This window comes from Pseudorca crassidens, chromosome 11 (assembly GCF_039906515.1).
Source record: "Pseudorca crassidens isolate mPseCra1 chromosome 11, mPseCra1.hap1, whole genome shotgun sequence".
Classification (NCBI taxonomy): Eukaryota; Metazoa; Chordata; class Mammalia; order Artiodactyla; family Delphinidae; genus Pseudorca; species Pseudorca crassidens.
Window position 1 is genome coordinate 63835626 of NC_090306.1, and position 22046 is coordinate 63857671.

At 36.6% G+C, this 22046-nt stretch overlaps 1 protein-coding gene across 3 annotated transcripts in view; it reads right to left on the reverse strand.

Annotated features, from left to right (window-relative positions):
* Positions 1-19457, reverse strand: part of KRR1 (KRR1 small subunit processome component homolog) — a 21100-nt gene extending 1643 nt beyond the window's left edge. The window contains exons 1-9 of one of the 3 annotated variants that reach the window (XM_067697379.1): positions 19286-19455; positions 8902-9074; positions 7427-7561; positions 7117-7242; positions 6946-7029; positions 5564-5620; positions 3737-3907; positions 1669-1746; positions 1466-1559 (exon numbers count right to left, since the gene is read on the reverse strand). In XM_067697379.1, the coding sequence (XP_067553480.1) occupies positions 1466-1559; positions 1669-1746; positions 3737-3907; positions 5564-5620; positions 6946-7029; positions 7117-7242; positions 7427-7561; positions 8902-9074; positions 19286-19370 (1003 nt within the window). In that variant the 5' untranslated portion in view covers positions 19371-19455. Of the gene's footprint in view, positions 1-1465; positions 1560-1668; positions 1747-3736; positions 3908-5563; positions 5621-6945; positions 7030-7116; positions 7243-7426; positions 7562-8901; positions 9075-19285 lie in introns of all 3 variants that reach the window. The other 2 variants (XM_067697380.1, XM_067697381.1) reach the window with 2 other exon arrangements.
* Between the last annotated feature and the right edge of the window lie 2589 nt (positions 19458-22046).

Genomic DNA, 22046 nt, shown 5'->3' on the forward strand with positions numbered 1-22046 from the left:
TCTTTAGATTATACCAAATAAAACAAAGAATACATATATAAGACGATAATTTCAGAGTACTGTTACAATTGAAAGATCATGTTATAAGATATAAAACACCTGCTTAAAGGAAAGTTAGAAATTTCTTCTAACTAGGAGAAAACAAAGTACTTTAAAAATACATTAGTGAAAATATACATGAAAATGGCATTATACTTTAACTATTTGAACCAATTACTGGATTCAACTATTAAAATTACATTTTTTCCCTTAAATTGTTTTATTCCACATTGGAACTTTAGAGTATTCCTTAAAAAACTTAGTTTTCCGAATTTTCAATTAATGACTAGTAGTATTTCATTTAACAAGATTTTGATAATAAAGACCATAATCTGAGAGTATCTGGAGGTCCTCCTAACAGAACCCAACCCCATGTATTTAACACAAAAAGTGTGAACAAAACAGAAAAGCAGTGGAAAAAAACACAACCTTTTCTTATTATTTAAAGAACAGCACTCAGGACATAAAGAACCACGAGATAAAATGTCATCAAACAACCCAGCAACTTGAGAGCAGACTTAAAGCCTCCACTAGAGTGGAACAGCTACACTTTAATCAGTAATAAACTGAGATTAAACTAGCTATTGAATACCTTCAGAGTACATAACTGACAGATTGTACAAACTAGAAAGTATAATGCTTATGATATTTTTATATAACCAAGGATCTGAATAGTAGAATATTAAAGCTGTTAACACTGATATAAATTAACAAACTAGTACTGTTACATCTGGCTTTGACCAACAGGTCATGTGCAATGCTGCTGGGTGACCTCCCTCCCCTCACTGTGCCACTGACTACTTTGGAGAGTTACCTTACAGAGGAGTACACGTGTTACTAGTGGAAAAGAAAATGCGAAAGAGGAGAAGACGGATCAAAATGAGGCTAGGAATGAGAAGAAAAGGCATCAGCGTGTTTTCTCTGAGTGTCTTTAAAAGTCCCTGAGTAAGAAAGATCGTCCTGCTATTTTGTTGGTGTCTTTTAGCCCAAGTGATGAGAAATCCACGTTAACCATACAGGAATCAAATTTGAAGCCACAGATCACACAAGTAAAGAAAGTACAACTTTTGATAAGCTCTTTTTAAAGGGCATGATAGCAGAGCTCAGGGATCTTACTGTTTTATTTTTACAGAAGATTCACTGCTCTGGTTTATATCTTTCACAACAGAGTCCTTCCTCAGCACAGAGGTCAGGAAGGGACTGTCAATCTGGGATACTCTTAAATAAGCATTAGCTGCTACTAAATTATAAATTATCTCAGTCACCACCGCTTTTCCCTAGGATTTGTGATTAATGAAATGCTAAGAGAATTGATGAAACGCATGGTTATTTCTTAACACTCAAAGAGCTTCAGACAAATCCACTATGGGTTTACTTTTCCTCTAACAGACTTACAGCATACCAAGAGTTGGAAAACAAGCATTACCTTCCTTAGGTTTCACAACTGGTTTTTCTTTAGGTGGAATAAACGCTTTGTTTCTTTCCTCTTGTCTCCTACTAAGAGCTTCTGCTTGTTTAGCCTACATCATTAAGAAAAAAAACTACATTAAAAAACGCTTTTGTAGTTAAATAAGAATTCAAGTATCTATAAACTTTGCAACTAGTGTTGTAAGCTAGACATGGTCTTACCTTTATTGCTTCCATTTTCTGTCTCCTCTTTTGACTTGCCTTCAGAAAGTATTCACCAGTAGCCAATTCTTTATCAATCTGTTGAAATCAGTATTTACAATACATCATAAATAATGTAGATGAGAAGTCAATTCCTAAGAAATTAACAGTGACCTTGAGGTAAAGACAGTGGGGTCAAAACTGATTACTCTATAAAGGTAGCAACATAAAAAGAAGGAAATGTCCTCTAAGCTGAGGGGAATATATATGCACAAAAGCATGTAGGTAGGAAAGTAGGTGATGTGTTCATGGAATACACAACAGACTGCTTGAGGTGGGGTGGAAGGTCAATGATTCAGAAAAGTGTGAGAGGAAACCAGTTTTGGGGAAGCATGAAGAAACATGAATGACAGGTAAGGGAAGTGGGATATGATTTAGAAATGACTGAAGGTTCCTGAGAAGAGTGAAGAGAGCAAAGTAGCACTTTATGAAAGGTACAGAAGAAAGGAGAAGAGGTAAAAAGGCTGTTTTTAAAAAAAAGGCTGCAGCATACAAAATGAAAAGCAAGAACTGTCAGGATGTGGAGACTAAGTACTAATTTGCAGTAGCAAATTCATTAAGTAGTCAACATATAATTAATTGGTCTACCTAAGGCAATGTTCTACTAAACTCTAATACTAAGCTCTCTACACTTCGTAACTCACTTAATCCTCATTCACAATTCTTTGAGACAGGAATGATCATTATCCCTATTTTCTGTACAAAGAAACTGAGGCATGGATGGGGTTAAATTATGCCCATAATTACATAGCAAGTAAGTGACAGAATAAGTCAAATGAGACATCGCTGATTCAAGAAGCTTACAGTCATTAAAAAAAAAAAGATAAAACGACAACTACTTACAGTACAGGGCTATACAAAATATATCAGGTGTTACAGAAGCATGGTTTAGTAACTGGAATACTCGCTTTCCCCCAACTAACACTTTCCTTCTGGCTTCACTTTGTTTTCCAAAATAGACCTCAAGATCCAACACTTCCATTTTTACTATGATCATCATTCCTTTTTTACCTTTGACCTTTCATCAAACCTTCCTGGAAAACTACAAACACAGGGCTATGGGGAAAACAAGATATAGTACACAGAAAGAGATGGGTTTACATGCTAAGCACAAAGAACTCGTAAAAGGGAAGACTTTAACATACAGCCAAGGAAGGGAATAATGAAGCAAGACACCTCAGAAGACAGGTGACGACAGAATTCAAAGAACAGAAAAAGAAAGGATTGATGCAGATGGAAAAAAAAAATTGAGATAAGAGGAAGTTGAAAGAGTTCTTGCCTCGTAGTCTCAAATACTTCTAGTAGATGACATTGCATTTTATTTTACTGGAGTAGGAGGGTGGCTAAAGAATTAAGAGGACACAGAGATGCCAGAGAATACTGAAGACCTATCTGAGATTGGAAACGTGAATTTTTAAGGGATATAATCCAAAGATATGACTTTCTTCAGCTATGTTCAGTAGCCACGTTATGGGAAACAAGTCAAGTTTTAGGACTGATCTAAGTTTTAGTTTTGTTGGGCAGGTGTGATTGATAGAAGAAAAGGGAGTATGAAAGAAAACAGTGATGGGCAAGAGAGAAAAGGAAATTTTAGAAAGGGAATGATGCCAGAGGACAGTTGACAAAATTAGGGGCATTCATGTCTTAAAAAAAGGATAGATATTAGACTTAAGATTTCAAATCCAGAGCAGTCCTATAGTACATGGTCACATGAATGATGCTAAAGCAGAGCAGAAAGCATTGTGGACTAAATCGTTGAATTTTTTTTAACCATGGAACATTTATAGTGGCTACAGATACACAACTGACACCACCTACCTTGACGGAGTTTACACTCACAGTATGAAGCTTCCACTCACCACCCCCATATAATTAGTTCAAAATAAGCCTATTCACACTTACCTTCAGTTTCTTAAATCTCTACACACCCAAACGTACATACACAGAAATTCCACCCTCAAAGTTTCCGACAAAAATAGATTAAAATGGTTTCCCCCTCATGTAAAGAAATTCAACATTTAATACTGACCTGACTTTCTGGCTGTGGTGGTGGGAATGGTGTATACTCCTTCTTAACAGTTTTCTTCTTTGGTTCCTTGCGTTTATTCACATTTTTGTGCTTGAACTGTGGCAAAAATCTTTCCCAACTCTGTGATCTTAACTCAGAATCTTTCGCCAACTCTCGTTTAATCATTAAGGTCTTCAACCATGGCAATATATGAACAAAGTAAACTTTTAATTTAAAAAAAATTTTTTTTTTGATGTGGACCATTTTTAAAGTCTTTATTGAATTTGTTACAATATTGCTTCTGTTTTATGCTTTTTGGGTTTTTGGCCGCGAGGCATGTGAGATCTTAGCTCCCCAACCAGGGATCGAACCTGCACCCCCTGCATTGGAAGGCAAAGTCTTAACCACTGGACTGCCAGGGAAGTCCCAAACATTTTTAATTTTAGCAGTCATATGTTTTGCAACCTAAGACATTATCAACATTGTTCCTATAAATAATAAAATTAAAAGGAACAATTCTTAGTCTCTTCAGTAGGATTAAACCAATTCTGGAAACAAAAAATATATAATCTCAAACATGCATAATTAACCAAGCATCAGAAAACCATTAGAAATTTAGACAGAATTATTAAAATAAACTGAGATGAAAATAAGACTAACTCAGTTTTTCAACCATTATTTCATTAAAACCTTTAAAATTCAACCTAACAATTAGCAGGGAGAGTTCTTAATTAGTGATGTTTCCTACAAGCAGGAAGCTAGCACCCTGAAATATGACGGAAAGAAAAAAAGTTTCTCATGATCAACAAAACGAAATGTTTTCACACTTCCCCTACTCCATCTGAATTTTATAGACACTGAAACATCAGAGGATGCAAACGAGGCATCAGATGCAAGATGTCCCAATGTAACTCAAAATCGTTTTTTCACCCCAATCTAAGAGTGACTTTTCAACTTAACTTCATTAAATTCAAGGATTGTTTAACAAATATCCATCATAAAACAACTCATTATACCGTGGTTACATTTCCAAGAATAATCAAGAACTTTATGCATACACGGATATAACAGATCTCTCTCGAAGAGCCTATAATTTGACTGTTAAATTCCAAAATAGGTTTTAATGCAATCTCAAATACTCCAGACTTTACTTATAGAAAAAGACAGAATTCAGGACTTCCCCAGTGGGCCAGTGGTAAAGAATCCACCTTCCAATGCAGGGGACACGGGTTTGATCCCTGGTCAGGGAAGATCCCATATGCCACTGGGCATCCCATATGCCACCGGGTGCCTCAACTAGAGAGCCCATGCGCCCTGGAGCTGGCAGCCACTAGATAGAAAACCCGCACACCACAACCACAGAGAAGCCCGTGCGCTGCAACAAATGATCCTGTGTGCTACAATGAAAGATCCTGTGTGCTGCAACGAAGACCCAACACAGCCAAACAAAAATCTTTTTAAATAAATTAATTAATTAAAAAAAGAAAAAGGCAGAATTGTAAAAGATCACATCTTTAAATATAATATGTGGGCTCAAACCCTAAGAAAACTGGATTGGTACCATCTACTACAAATCCTATGAAGCTTATTTTATTTGTATTGGAAGTGAATCACTACATTACACTGTCCCCTTCAATAGCTTTCAAACTGTACTCCAAAGAGGCCTAAACTTCCAAAGAAGGAACTATAGGACTGGGATAGAGTTGAGTGGGCTGAACTCTACCCCAATTTACCCCAAATAGCTCTGCTTTATCTGTTTTGTATATTAGGCTTTCATAAAAGATTTACTTTCAAGAAAGGTTTCTGTAGCTAAAAACAACTTTGTAGTAGTATACAGTGAACACTCACTTTAATGTTATAAATTGGATGAATATTCTTCATAGTGTCTAGGACTACTTTTCGAACCTGAAATTTGCAAAGAAAAATGAATCAGTCATGTATAAAGATTTTAGTGAACTAGGTAGACGAGGATTAATATATCACAAAATAGCCTATGAACCAGGCAATGGCTACCAAATTGGATACTGTAGTCCCTTCAACTGTTCTGAGTGGCTTCTAGGTCTTTCACAATAGTCAACCTCCCTTGGATACAATGAAGTCTCTCAACTTTACTGATAAAAAGCTATACACAGAATTAACACAACACTCTGGAGCTGTAAAATTTAGGGGGAAGAGGGCTGGATTTAGAGTTAGAATATATGCACTCAAATAGTGGGACTGCCACTTCATACGACAAAGGCACTTAATTTTCCTATTCCAGCTTTTTCATTTGTAATATGGAAATAAAACTACCTTAAGGATCTGTCATAAGAAGTAAATAATATACTTAGACTCTACAAAACTGTGAAATATTCAAAATATTTAAGTTATTATTGCCCCATGAGAAAAAAGCAGATAACTTATGAGAAAGAGGTCCAATAGAATTAAGGTTAAAGGCCCTGGAAAGCAAGTAAGACCTCACTGCCAGATACAGATAACAAAAGCCTCAAAAGGAGTTAATAGAAAGAGTATCTGCTCCACAGATTTTCTCATAACATCTGACAAGCTAAAGAAGATGTTCATAAAAACATTAACATTCAAAGAAAATATATCTTAAAGGAAGTTTTCTGAGCCTGACCTCTACTGGCTGAATACATTACTGCAAAGAACAAGATTTGTTCAATTCTCCAGTCATTAAAATGCATGTAGGGGCTTCCCTGGTGGCGCAGTGGTTGAGAGTCTGCCTGCCGATGCAGGGGCCACGGGTTTGTGCCCCGGTCCGGGAGGATCCCGCGTGCTGCGGAGCGGCTGGGCCCGTTAGCCATGGCCACTGAGCCGGCGCGTCTAGAGCCTGTGCTCCGCAACGGGAGAGGCCACAACAGTGAGAGACCCGCGTACCGCAAAAAAAAAAAAAAAAAAAAAAATGCATGTAATTACTTCGTGTTTCTTATGTTTGCTACAGACTGAGGCCTTAAATGCCCACTTAAAATTCGAGTGGAGGGAGTAATGATGTGCAGACCTCCTAATTCAGAAATGGATCTCTCTTCAGTTACCAAAGGTTGGCCATAATATGTTAGGGTCCAGGAAATTACATGAATTCCCTCAAATTACATGAAGAATTTACTAATGGAAAATCAAACAAAGCATATTCTAAAAATATATATATAAAACAATATATTATCCAATGAACTATTATATTATTTCATTTATTCTCTGTGGAAAATTAACTGAAGAGAATAAATAGTTCTCACCTCTTTTAAGCCACTAAAAGGTCCAATGGCTGAAACCGTGTTTCCCTGTACCATAATGTAACAGTTTGTTAAGAGTTCCAACGCCTACATCAAAAGAGCAATAAGTTGAAATTCAGTACACTTAAAAACTAACAAAAGAGGAAGACATACTTTTTCACTAATAAAAAGTACCTTCAACGTAGATCCTTTGGGACCAATAAGCCGTTGTCTTCTTTTTACAAATCTTTCTTTATTTCTTACTAAAGAACCTATTTTAATGATGTCACATGCAACATCATCCTGAAGAATTCGTACTGCCTTTTGGGAAAATAAAAAAACTCCATCAATATTCTTGACAAGTACATATCTTCTGCAAGCCAAGAAATTTAAGCACAGTTAAGCACAAAAATGAAATCTTTATGGTGCAGGAAGAGACGCAGTGTTATATGTTGTCTCTAATGTTGAGGCAAATAAAGCAAAGTCTCTGTAATTCTTAATTTACCTGTTCAAATGAAACACTCCTTGCTAACAGTTTTATTAGGTCTCTGGCCCTAATGATGATATATGGATCAAATGTCTTCTTTGTTGTACAGACAGTCATGCTGCCCTCGATCAGGTCCAGGGTTGCATTAACATGCTACAATACAAAAAGCAAACAAGCAGTTGTCTGAAAATGAATTCAATTTTAGATAATTACAGAGCCGATCCTAACCAAATTAATAATTTGTCTGCCATTAAGCTATCTCAAAATTCATTAACTCTCTCCTTGAAGAAGCTAGAAAGTTAATGTAAATAATTGATTACTGTTAGACTTCAAAGAATATAAGAAACTCAGGCAATTGAAAACATTTATAATTGGCTTTAGAATAATTTATACTTATTGGAATAAAGATTATCTCTAGTTTAAAAAATATATATCAGTCAAAATGAGGCTACATTTTAAAATTAAGGTAAAAATGTAAAGCTATATAATTTCCCTACCTTGGCTGGATCCAGCTCTAATCTCTAATCTGCTCCCTAGAGTGAGAATGGACTTTCCCTTTCAAACTTTTTTCTAGCTGGTTTGTATTAGCTAAATACAAAGTAAAAACAAATTATCATAGGTTTAAAAATAAAAGCAGTGATTATGATTACTACAGTGATTAAAACTATGCATTAACTTTCAAATGGAAGAATCAGATTTCAACAAAGCAAATAAAAATGCTGTTTTCTAACTTGTGAGCATAATCTGAAGAATATTTCAATATAGTGAATGACGAACAATTAAACCTAAGGTTAGGTGTCTATAAGTTTACGAAAAAACCCCCAAAATTGAGTCTAATCTCCGATGTAGACAGCTGTAAAACACGCCTGCAGTTTGCTAAACCACCCTCATACCTAATGCACACAAATGACTCTAGAGCAGTGCCACAGCTGACAAATACATTTTCTATCAATCTAGTGTACATACATACACAGGTGAACCAAAAGCTTCATTAAATGATACTTATCCTTACCACATGTGATACATTGATGTATTTTTTTCTAAAGGCTCATTATATCCACTAAATTGACTTCTTGATTCACTAAGGGGTCTCAATCCAGTTTGAAAAATAAAATCAAATACACTGCTCTAGGGGCACGGCAGAAGAAAGTTAAACAATGCCAGGAGTATGCCTCAGCTCAAACTGTACAGGTTCATGGCAACCATTATAGTAGCAGACATTCTGAAATTTGGAGTTCACAAGTGAGTTTCAGACCATCTGTGAATCCCCTAAATATTTAAAGGCATGTGAATTTTTCCAAGTAATCTATTATTCACAAAACTAAAAACAAATGAACTGTAAGGATAATTATCTAGTCTGTTTAAAATATCAAAGGAATCAAATTAACCAGCTATGGTAGCACCTTTAAAAAAAAATCCATCAGCACACATTCAGTTACTTAAAAGATATAAGCAAAAACAAAATCTCAAAGAAATACATAAGATATGCATACATGTTCACTCAAGGCTTTCTGTACCAATGGCCAGCACTCTTTCAAGTAAGCCTCTCTATATTTTGGAAACAAAGTTGCAAAACTGCTCTCCTCCAAGAGTCCTCTGGGATTGTCCTCTTTGGAAAAAGCTGGCTCCTTCCAACCATCAGGAACAGTGAGGAGTTCTGATTCATCTACAAAGGGGGAAAAATCTATACATCAGATTTAACTTCTTTTGGACACGTTTTGAACACTTGTATGCATACATTCACAAGCTTCCCAATACTCTCCTCGCATTTCCTTTTCCCCTGCTTTTTATATTATTCAACAGTCCAAGAACGTGCCTCTGTCATTATCACCAAAATACTGTATTAAAATTGTATGTATTTCAGTCGCCTCAGAAGACAAAGTTCCTTAAGGGCAGGGACTCTTCTTCGATCCACACTTATTGGCATACACCTGGTACATATTCAACACTTACAAACTTCTACTGCACCACACTATCTTAGAGTTGAAGATCCAAACACCATTTTGTTTACATTACTATTTTAAATATAAGTAACCTTTCAGACTCAATGAAGTGCAGCCTATGTGTATATATATACGTGCATGTGTGTGTACATAAAACTTTCAAAAGCTTGATCCCAGTGTACCCTTTCAGTTAATATTCACTAGTACAGGGTTTTAGGTTTTCCAAAGACCTTTCACGTGCGTTATTTCTGTATTCTCTCACGACTACAAAAGGTAGGAAGAACTGGTATTATTATTCCCATTTTATAAAAGATATTCAGTTCAAAAACTTTAAGTGACTTGTAAGGGAATATGAAGCTCAGTCTAGGTCTCCTCTCACTAGAACAAAATGCCTCCTAAGGGCTATAAATTATTTCCCATATCATTTATCAAAACTCCTGGTCCTGGATTTTAAGAACCTCTTAAATCCAACAGCTGTGCTTTAATTCAGTACTACTCAAAGATATGATCCATAGGCCTGAAGCACCAGCATAAACTGAGAGTTTGTTAGAAATGCAGTTCTTGGGCTCCATCCAGACCTACTAAATGTGAATCTCTGGGATGAAGCCCAGGAATCTTTCTTAACAGTCTCATGACGAGATTCCTATGCATACTAAAGTTTAAGAAGCAGGTCTTATAGTTCATGTTATCCACTCCAGTCACGTAAACTTGCTTTCTGTTTCTTAGGTAAACTTGCTTTCTGTTTCTTATACTCACATCCACTTTGTTACTTCTGGTTCAAATCACAGAGAATTAGCTAGTCTTTATTTATCGTTCACTTCTCAATATCCCCCCCCAAAACCCTCAAATTCTACAATAGTGATTACTTAAAATGCATATCTGACCAAGATCTTACCCAATTTAAACACTTAAATGATTATGAATTTAAAAAAAACAAAGAAAAAAAAAAAAACCCACTGGCTAAGGAAATCACCAGGAGTTTCACAATGGAGGAAGTACAAATAGCCCCAAAACATGTAAAGATGTGTAACCTCATTAGTAATCAGGAAAGTCTGATTTAAAAACACAATCAGATATGATTTCACACTTAACAAAATGACAGAAATGAAAAATTCAGGTAACAGCAAGTGTTAGTGCTCATCTACTGACATCGGGAGTGTAAAGCAGCACAACTCCTTTGGGAAGATTTAGCATTATTTGCACATGCCCTACCCTACAATTCAAGGATTCCAATCCCATGTAAGGTACATAACCAGAGAAACTCTCTAACGTGTCAACAAGGAGGTATGTACACAGATATTTATACCATATTGTTTATAATAACAATGGGAACAATAAAATGTCCAGCAACATTAAAATGAAAATACAGAGATTGCCTCATCCACCAGAGGGCAGACAGCAGAAGCAAGAAGAACTACAATCCTGCAGCCTGTGGAACAAAAACCACATTCACAGAAAGACAGACAAGATGAAAAAGCAGAGAGCTATGTACCACATGAAGGAACAAGATAAAACCCCAGAAAAACAACTAAATGAAGTGGAGATGGGCAACCTTCCAGAAAAAGAATTCAGGATAATGATAGTGAAGATGATCCAGGACCTCAGAAAAATAATGGAGGCAAAGATCAAGATGCAAGAAATGTTTAACAAAGACCTAGAAGAACTGAAGAACAAACAAACAGAGATGAACAAAACAATAACTGAAATGAAAACTACACTAGAAGGAATCAATAGCAGAATAACTGAGGCAGAAGAACGGACAAGTGACCTGGAAAACAGAATGGTGGAATTCACTGCTGCGGAACAGAATACAGAAAAAAGAATGAAAAGAAATGAAGACAGCCTAAGAGACCTCTGGGACAACATTAAACGCAACAACATTCGCATTACAAGGGTCCCAGAAGGAGAAGAGAGAGAGAAAGGACCCAGAAAATATCTGAAGAGATTATGGTCAAAAACTTCCCTAACATGGGAAAGGAAATAGCCACCCAAGTCCAGGAAGTGCAGCGAGTCCCATACAGGATAAACCCAAGGAGAAACATGGCAAGACACATAGTAATCCAATTGGCAAAAATTAAAGACAAACTATTGAAAGCAGCAAGGGAAAAATGACAAATAACATACAAGGGAACTCCCATAAGGTTAACAGCTGATTTCTCAGCAGAAACTCTACAAGCCAGAAGGGAGTGGCATGATATACTTAAAGTGATGAAAGGGAAGAACCTACAACCAAGGTTACTCTACCCGGCAAGGATCTCATTCAGATTCAACAGAGAAATCAAAAGCTTTACAGAAAAGGAAAAGCTAAGAGAATTCAGCACCACCAAACCAGCTCTACAACAAATGCTAAAGGAACTTCTCCAAGTGGGAAACACAAGAGAAGAAAAGGACCTACAAAAATGAACCCAAAACAATTTAAAAAATGGTCATAGGAACATACATATTGATAATTACCTCAAACATGAATGGATTAAATGCTCCAACCAAAAGACAAAGGCTTGCTAAATGGATACAAAAACAAGACCCATATATATGCTGTCTACAAGAGACCCACTTCAGACCTAGGGACACATACAGACTTAAAGTGAGGGGATGGAAAAAGATATTCCATGCAAATAGAAATCAAAACAAAGCTGGATTAGCAATACTCATATCAGATAAAATAGACTTTAAAATAAAGAATGTTACAAGAGGTAAGGAAGGACACTACATAACGATTGGAGGATCAATCCAAGAAGAAGATATAACAATTATAAATATATATACACCCAACATAGGAGCACCTCAATACATAAGGAAACTGCTAACAACTCTAAAAGAGGAAATCGACAGTAACACAATACTAGTGGGGGACTTTAACACCTCACTTACACCAATAGACAGATCATCCAAAAGAAAATAAATAAGGAAACAGAAGCTTTAAATAACACAATAGACCAGATAAATTTAATTGATATTTATAGGACATTCCATCCAAAAACAGCAGATTACACTTTCTTCTCAAGTGAGCATGGAACATTCTCCAGGATAGATCACATCTTGGGTCACAAATCAAGCCTCAGTAAATTAAAGAAACTGAAATCATATCAAGCATCTTTTCTGACCACAATGCTATGAGATTAGAAATGAATTACAGGGAAAAGAACGTAAAAAACACAAACACATGGAGGCTAAACAATACATTACTAAATAACCAAGAGATCACTGACGAAATCAAAGAGGAAATCAAAAAATATCTACAGAAAAATGACAGTGAAAACACGACGATCCAAAACCAACGGGATGTAGCAAAAGCAGTTCTAAGAGGGAAGTTTACAGCTATACAAGCTTACCTCAAGAAACAAGAAAAATCTCAAACAATCTAACGTTACACCTAAAGGAACTAGAGAAAGAAGAACAAACAAAACCCAAAGTTAGCAGAAGGAAAGAAATCATAAAGATCAGAGCAGAAATAAATGAAATAGAAACAAAGAAAACAATAGCAAAGATCAATAAAACTAAAAACTGGTTCTTTGAGAAGATAAACAAAATTGATAAACCATTAGCCAGACTCATCAAGAAAAAGAGGGAGAGGACTCAAATCAATAAAATTAGACAGGAAAAAGGAGAAGTTACAACAGACACCGCAGAAATGCAAGGCATCCTAAGAGACTACTACAAGCAACTCTATGCCAATAAAATGGACAACCTGGAAGAAATGGACAAATTCTTAGAAAGGTATAACCTTCCAAGACTGAACCACGAAGAAATAGAAAATATAAACAGACCAATCACAAGTAATGAAATGGAAACTGTGATTAAAAATCTTCCAACAAACAAAAGTCCAGGACCAAATGGCTTCATCACAGGTGAATTCTATCACACATTTAGAGAAGAGCTAACACTTATCCTTCTCAAACTCTTCCAAAAAACTGCAGAGGAAGGAACACTCCCAAACTCATTCTATGAGGCCACCATCACCCTGATACCAAAACCAGACAAAGATGTTACAAAAAAAGAAAGCTACAGGCCAATATCACTGATGAACATAGAAGCAAAAATCCTCAACAAAATGCTAGCAAACAGAATCCAACAACACATTGAAAGGATCATACACCATGATCAAGTGGGATTTATCCCAGGGATGCAAGGATTCTTCAATATATGCAACTCAATCAATGTGATACACCATATGAACAAACTGAAGAATTAAAAACCATATGATCATCTCAATAGATGCAGAAAAAGCTTTTGACAAAATTCAAAACCCATTTATGATAAAAACTCTCCAGAAAGTGGGCATAGAGGAAACCTACCTCAACATAATAAAGGCCATATACGACAAACCCACAGCAAACATCATTCTCAATGGTGAAAAACTGAAAGCATTTCCTCTAAGATCAGGAACAAGACAAGGATGTCCACTCTCACCACTATTATTCAATATAGTTTTGGAAGTCCTAGCCACAGCAATCAGAGAAGAAAAAGAAATAAAAGGAATCCAAATTGGAAAAGAAGAAGTAAAACTGTCACTGTTTGCAGATGACATGATACTATACATAGAGAATCCTAAAAATGCCACCAGAAAACTACTAGAGCTAATCAATGAATTTGGTAAATTTGCAGGATACAAAATTTTTTTTTCTTGTTTTATTTTTTATTTTGACCCCATTTACTTTTTAAATTAAATTTTCATTTAAGATCATTGTAGATTCACATGAAGTTAAGAAATACAGAGGAGTCCTGTATTGTTCACCCTGTTCTCCCCAATGGTAAAATCTCACATAACTATAGTACAGGATATTGACATTGACACAATCCTTTGATATTATTCAGATATCACTAGTTTCATGCATGTAATCACCACCACAGTTATGACAAAAAGCAGTTTCACTGCTTTTTCACTGCAAGTACAAGCCATTGGTACTTGAAACAACTTGGATGTATCTTCAGAAAATACATCCAAGTTGTTGCAAGTACCAATGGCTTGTTCTGAAGATACATCCAAGTTGTTGCAAGTACATCTGAAGATACATCCAAGTTGTTGCAAGTACCAATGGCTTGTTCCTTTTTATTGCTGAGTAATATTCCATGGTATCGATGAACCAGTTTGTTTAACAATTTACCCACTGAAGGACGTTTGGGTTGTTTCTAGTTCTAGGCTATTACAAGTAAAGCTTCTGTGAACATTCACATACAGGTTGCTGTGTGAATATAAGTTTCATCTGTCTGGGATAAATGTCCAAGAATGCAATTGCTGGGTCACATGGTAATTGCACATTTAGTTTTACAGGAATTTGCCAAACGCTTTCCCAGAGTGGTTGTATCATTTTTAAGGTCCTATTAGCAATGTATGAATGATCCAGTTTCTCCACATATTCTCCAGCATTTGCTGTTGTCATTTTTTTTTAATTTTAGTCATTTCAATAGGTATGCAGTGATATCTTTGAAGCTTACATGTGCATTTCCCTAATAGCTAATGATGTCAAACATCTATTCATGTGTTTATTTGCCACCTGTACATATTCTTTTTTTCCACACACACACTCTGTATTTTATTTTTACAAGAGAAAAATAAACGGACACCAAGCATTGTAAATGGATGACCACAACAAAAGCAACAATGATTGAAATTACCAAACATGAAACACACTCATACTATGTCATAATATTGACCTTCAGTCCAGTAATCCTCCACTGTAACAGGTCCTTTACTTTGCAGTGAAAATTGATTTGTATATTTTTTGCCTCTGAGTCCTTGTGGGATTTTTTTTTTATTCAAACAGAAAATTAATGCACAGAAATCTCTTGCATTCTTATACACTAATGATGGAAAATCTGAAAGAGAAAGAAACCCTCCCATTTATCATTGCAACAAAATGAATAAAATACCTAGGAATAAACGTACCTAGGGAGACAAAAGACCTCTATGCAGAAAACTATAAGACACTGATGAAAGAAATTAAAGATGATACCAACAGATGAAGAGATATACCATGTTCTTGGATTGGAAGAATCAATATTGTGAAAATGACTATACTACCCAAAGCAATCTACAGATTCAATGCAATCCCTGTCAAATCACCAATGGCATTTTTTATGGAACTAGAACAAAAAATCTTAAAATTTGTATGGAGACACAAAAGACCCCGAATAGCCAAAGCAGTCTTGAGGGAAAAAAACAGAGCTGGAGGAATCAGACTCCCTGACTTCAGACTATACTACAAAGCTACAGTAATCAAGACAATATGGTACTGGCACAAAAACAGAAACATAGATCAATGGAACAAGATAGAAAGCTCAGAATTAAACCCACACACCTATGGTCAACTAATCTATGACAAAGGAGGCAAGGATATACAATGGAAAAAAGACAGTCTCTTTAATAAATGGTGCTGGGAAAACTGGACAGCTACATGTAAAAGAATGAAATTGGAACACTCCCTAACACCATACACAAAAGTAAACTCAAAATGGATTAGAGACCTAAATGTAAGACCGGACACTACAAAACTCTTAGAGGAAAACAAAGAAAGAACACTCCTTGACATAAATCACAGCAAGATCTTTTTTGATCCACCTCCTAGAGTAATGGAAATAAAAACAAAAATAAATGGGACCTAATGAAACTTCAAAGCTTTTGCACAGCAAAGGAAACCATAAACAAGATGAAAACCAACCCCCAGAATGGGAGAAAATATTTACAAATGAATCAATGGACAAAGGATTAATCTCCAAAATATATAAAGAGCTCATGCAGCTCAATATTAAAGAAAGAAACAACCCAATTCAAAAATGGGCAGAATACCTAAATAGACCTTTCTCCAAAGAAGACATACAGATGGCCAAGAAGCACATGAAAAGCTGCTCAACATCACTAATTATTAGAGAATTGCAAATCAAAACTACAATGAGGTATCACCTCACACCAGTTAGAATGGGCATCATCAGAAAATCTACAAACAACAAATGCTGGAGAGGATGTGGAGAAAAGAGAACCCTCTTGCACTGTTGGAGGGAATGTAAATTGATAGAGTCACTATGGAGAACAGTATGGAGGTTCCTTAAAAAGCTAAAAATAGGGCTTCCCTGGTGGCGCAGTGGTTGGGAGTCCGCCTGTCGATGCAGGGGACGCGGGTTCGTGCCCCGGTCCGGGGGGATCTTGCGTGCCGTGGAGCGGCTGGGCCCGTGGGCCATGGCCGCTGGGCCTGCGCGTCCGGAGCCTGTGCTCCGCGGCGGGAGAGGCCACAGCAGTGAGAGGCCCGTGTACCGCAAAAAAAAAAAAAAAAAAAAAAACTAAAAATAGAATTACCATATGATCCAGCAATTCCACTACTGGGCATATACCCAGAGAAAACCATAATTCAAAAAGACGCATGCACCCCAATGTTCACTGCAGCACTATTTACAATAGCCAGGTCATGGAAGCAACCAAAATGCCCATCGACAGACAAATGGATAAAGAAGTTGTGGTACATATACTCAATGGGATATTACTCAGCCATAAAAAGGAACAAAATTGGGTCAGTTGTTGAGACGTGGATGGATCTAGAGACTATCATACAGAGTAAGTCAGAAAGAGAAAAACAAATATCGTATATTAATGCATGTATGTGGAACCTACAAAAATGGTACAGATGAACTGGTTTGCAGGGCAGAAGTTGAGACACAGATGTAGAGAACGTATGGACACCAAGGGGGGAAAGCCGCGGGGCGTGGGGATGGTGGTGTGATGAACTGGGCAATTGGGATTGACATGTATACACTGATGTGTATAAAACTGATTACTAATAAGAACCTGCTGTATAAAAAAATAAATAAAATAAAATTTAAAAAAAATGAATACTAAACTTACTTCGGGTTATTTGTATGGAAATGTGTTAATATAAATGTTTCGGACATTACATGAAATTCCTAAAATCTTATATGTTCTGGTATAATTTATAGGTCATAATTCTAGTTATTATTTTAAAATGTATACCTCAGAAATAACTAAATTTCCCTATCAATTGCATTATTATGAACTTTCATCAAATCTTTAACCATGGTCATTTTTTAAGTCTTTTGTCATTTACAGACAGTTCTGGGTGTACTCTGATGCTTTTGCAAAAATGTTCCTATAAAAGGGTTTCATCTTCAAGGAATTCATGGAAAAGACTCTGAGAAGTACAGGTTTCTGGTAACTGACTATACTGCTGAACTGAAGGAATAAGCATTTTCAGAACTCTAATAGAAAACTGATGAATTCATAAAAGTGCTAACAAAAGATCAAGATGAAAAAAAATTAATTACATGGGACCGAATGAACTGATGAGGATGATTATAATTTTTGTGACTTTCTGTTTGAAGAAGAAAAAAGAGACTGTAAAACGTTGTTGTTTAAATTATATTGCTTTTGTGGATTTAAAGTGGGTTTATAATTGTATATTATAATATATTTAGTATAAAAATAGAACGTTAAAAAAAAGAGACACATGCACCCCAATGTTCATTGCAGCACTATTTACAATAGCCAGGTCATGGAAGCAACCGAAATGCCCATCGACAGATGAATGGATAAAGATGTGGTACATATATACAATGGAATATTACTCAGCCATAAAAAGGAATGAAATTGGGTCATTTGTTGAGACGTGGATGGATCTAGAGACTGTCATACAGAGTGAAGTAAGTCAGAAAGAGAAAAACAATATAGTATATTAACGCATATACGTGGAATCCAGAAAAATGGTATAGATGATCTTATTTGCAAAGCAAAAATAGAGACACAGATGTAGAGGACAAGCGTATGGACACCAATGGGGGAAAGTGGCGAGGGGTGGGGGTGGGTGTGTGATAGAAAAAGAAAATGAAAACATAAATTAGCCTGTATTCATACAAGGGAACATCATACAGTAGGGAAAAGAATAAATCACAGCTACAAGTATTGCCCTGATTGAATAATAACAACAAAGCTTAGCCTAAGAAGCAAGACACAGAAGAATATCTACAATCCTTTCTCATTCATATAAAATTCAAAAACTGACGAAATTAGAACATTTTGTGCATAGGTGGTCAAGATTATGAAGAAAGGAAACAGAATAATCAACACGATTCAGAATGGTTACTTTAGGGCATGTAGGGGGCTCTGGGGGTATGGTAATGCTCTATTCTACTTAATGGTCTGAGTGTGCTCCTTTTGGTTTTATTCTTTAAGCTGCATATATACTGTCCTCTCTGCCATACGCTTAATTAAAACAACAACGAATCACGTTTAATATCTCCCTTATGCCTATACAATGAGAGTTCAAGGTTTTTAACACTTCCAATAAGTCTGGTTGAGCAGGCCCCGGGCTATTTCTCTGGCCTTTCTGTCAATCATACAGAAGTTAATGGATAAAACAAGACTGCAAAGCAAGAGAGCAATTAACGCAGTTGAAAGAACAGGAATTGTGTTGGCAATACTTCAGCAACCCGATAAACAACAATAATAAACGTTCCAAAATTTCTTCACTGGCTGACAAACTAGCACTAAAAACACGCCTGGTATCTCCTTCTATCACCATGTCTGTCTCAGTCCTTCATTATCACTCTATCACTCGTTCACTCATATGCATAACGACCTCCTACTCCCACCTCATCACACCCCTCACTCTGCCAACGATTTCCAGACACCGCCGCGAGTTTAAGGTCCCGAAGCGCCCTCCTCATTCTTTTACAGAAGACGCATCCAGCAAGACCCCTACTTTGGGGGTTTCCAGCAAAAGCAATTAGTTAGGAACACGCGCCGGCGCCATACAGGCCAGTCGTTCCTGCGAGTCCGGCCAACAACCCCAACCTTCAGCAATTACAGGTACTTAACTTCAAGGCGGCGTTACACGTTCCAAGGCGGCGTTACACGTTCCCAGCCAGCGAAAGGAAAAAACTCCAACTCAAAACCCCCAAACCCCAGTCTTTGGTTTTCAAACAACCTCACCTCGGCTCTCCGGCTTCGGCTTCTGGCTACGAAATTCACTTTTCCTAGACGCTGCAGCTTGTCCGTCCTGCTTGGAGGACGCCATCTTCAAACTGCTTCCCGGGCTACCGGAAGTGAACCCTTTCTTAAATCCTACCGGCTAAAATCCCCGTGCTCAAAGTGAGTTCCGCAGAACTCAGACGAGATCTGCGCAGTCTCCGTGTGTGCTTAAGCTAGAGCCCGTGTATTTGCGTACACTACTACGCTTCTCCCGCGGGGCCAATGGCGAGCCGGAGACTTCTCTTCCCGGACGCACTGCAACTACGGAGTTTCACAGCATGCTGGGAATTGTAGTTTAGCACTGGGGGGTGAGTCGGAGACGGTTTTATCTATCATTTTCTCTTGGCCTCAGGGTCTAACGCGGAACGCATTTAGCCGGAGTGCAACCTGAATCGTACTGATATCACTCGTTCACTCATTCGATAAATATTTATATGATCGACCAATATGTGCTAGGCGTTGGGAAGTGGTACAGATATGAGAATATACGGTCCATGATGGCAAGAAGCGACAGTAATAACTACCATTTATTGTGAGACTACTTTGTGCCGGGCACTTTATTTGCATTATTTCTAATCCTTAAAACAAAAACAAAGTTAAAACCTCTCTAAGGTTGATTTATTTTTGGAAAGTAAGCTTTCAAAGTCATTGCTTCTGATGGTTACTTTCTTGGATCGTGGCATTTCTCTAAGCCAGAGGTGTAGTAACTAAGCGACCCTTCTGAAGTTTTTCACCTAGCCTAACATTTCCCCAAATGACTAACTCCTGTGTATCCCAACACTGCATATATAGCTGACGTCAAGATGTGAGGTTCATCTCTACTACAAATCTTTATACTTCTCGGAACCTAAAAGTTCTTACACACGATAAAGGTAAGACTTCTTTTGATGAATGGTCTTATTGCTTGCCGTTTTAAAATTTTTCTGCAGCACAAATAGGGAAAGTGTTTGATAGGCTGAATTTCTTGCATTAGTGAAATGGGGAACGTTTATCTGAAAATCACCCTCTTGTATCTTCTATAAAAGATTTTCTTTTATAAGATACATGAATAAAATAAACAATTACTTAGGGACAGAAAATCACAAGACACATAATTATGTAAAGGTTTTTGCTTTTATCCTGTGTGTCTTCTAAATGACAGGCAGTGATTTCATCCCTATATTCTTAGCAATTTGCTAAAATTAAAAAAAAAATTTTTAAAAAAGGACAAATCCCTAAAACCTAAAATAGAACAAATAACAGCAGGTGAAAGTTATAAAGTGAGAAGCAACAGCTTCAGTGTTCCCAGAAACCCTATGAGGCAGGTTTTTGGTATCCTTATTTTAAGGAACTCAGTCACTAGTAAGTGGAGAGCTAGACTTCAGGTCCAAGCAGTTTGACCTTTAATAGCTCCAGAAAGGCTACTATACCAAAAGGATTAGTTGTTGCAAATATGTTAGCAGGAGGGCTCGGTTTTCTGCCTCATAGCTTTTGGACTTGAGCTGCAGTATCGACTCCCCTGGGTCTCCAGCCTGCTGGCCCACCCTGCCAAAAGCCCACATTTTGGACTGTCCATGCCTCCATAATCACCTAAGTAATTCTATATTCTGTGTCTCTGGAGAACCCTGACAAATATAGAAGTTTATAGTAGAGCAAATCCAAACGGCTGATGAACATGACACTCTACCTCACTGTCAGAAAAGCACAGAGACATAACAATAAAATATCACTTCTCACCCACTACATTGGTAAAAAAAACATACATATATATATATAAAATATTTTTTAAATGATAATCTGCTGAAGGAAAGAGGACTCTCATATACTGTTGGTAGAAAGGTAAACTGTTACTGCCTTTTTGCAAAGCAACTATCAATATAAAGTATACAGGTAATGTTCCACAGTAATTCCACTCCTGGGAAACTGTCAACTAGAAATAAAGCACCATTCCATTAGGATGTATGTACAATGGTGTTGATTACTGCCTTGTATAGAACTAGTTCTGTGAAAGGTACTTTGGAGCCATACTGACTAGTTTGCCATCTACTAGCTATACAGCCTTGGGAAAGTTTCTTATCCACTGCTGTTCAGTTTCCTGCAATGGAGAGAATAACCTTAATTCAGTGACTTTATACACGTAAAGTGCTTAGAAAAAAATACTTTGCATGTGGTACACACTCAGTAGGTGTTAGCTATTATTTCTTTACTGTGGCAAAAAAGTAAAATCATCTTGACTATCAATTAAGGATATAGTTAAATAAATTGGTGTTGCCTTCATAACTGTGAGATATTATGTAGCCATTCATAAGAATTAATTAAATCTATATGGAGAGATTACCTAGAGGCATTGAGGGATAAAAGCCAGATACAGAAAGATGGGATAATTATATATATATAGAGAGAATAATTATAATAATTATATATACATGTATATAATTATCCTACTTTTATGAAGCAAACCATTCATTCATTTAACAAATATTTATTGAGCATCTATAATGCTGCAGACACTTTTAAATACTTGGTTCTGTTCTATGTTCTGGACATAATAATAATTATGTGTGTGTGTGTGATTATACAATGAACAAAGATTTGGAAGGATACACATTAAGCTTTCAAGGCTACCTTAAGGATGAAGGTGATTAGAAAAGAAAAAGGAACTAGGCAAAAAGACTAAAAAAACTAGACGTCCATGATAAAACAGCAGGCATATGAATATTTATGTAAAACTGTCCATATGTGT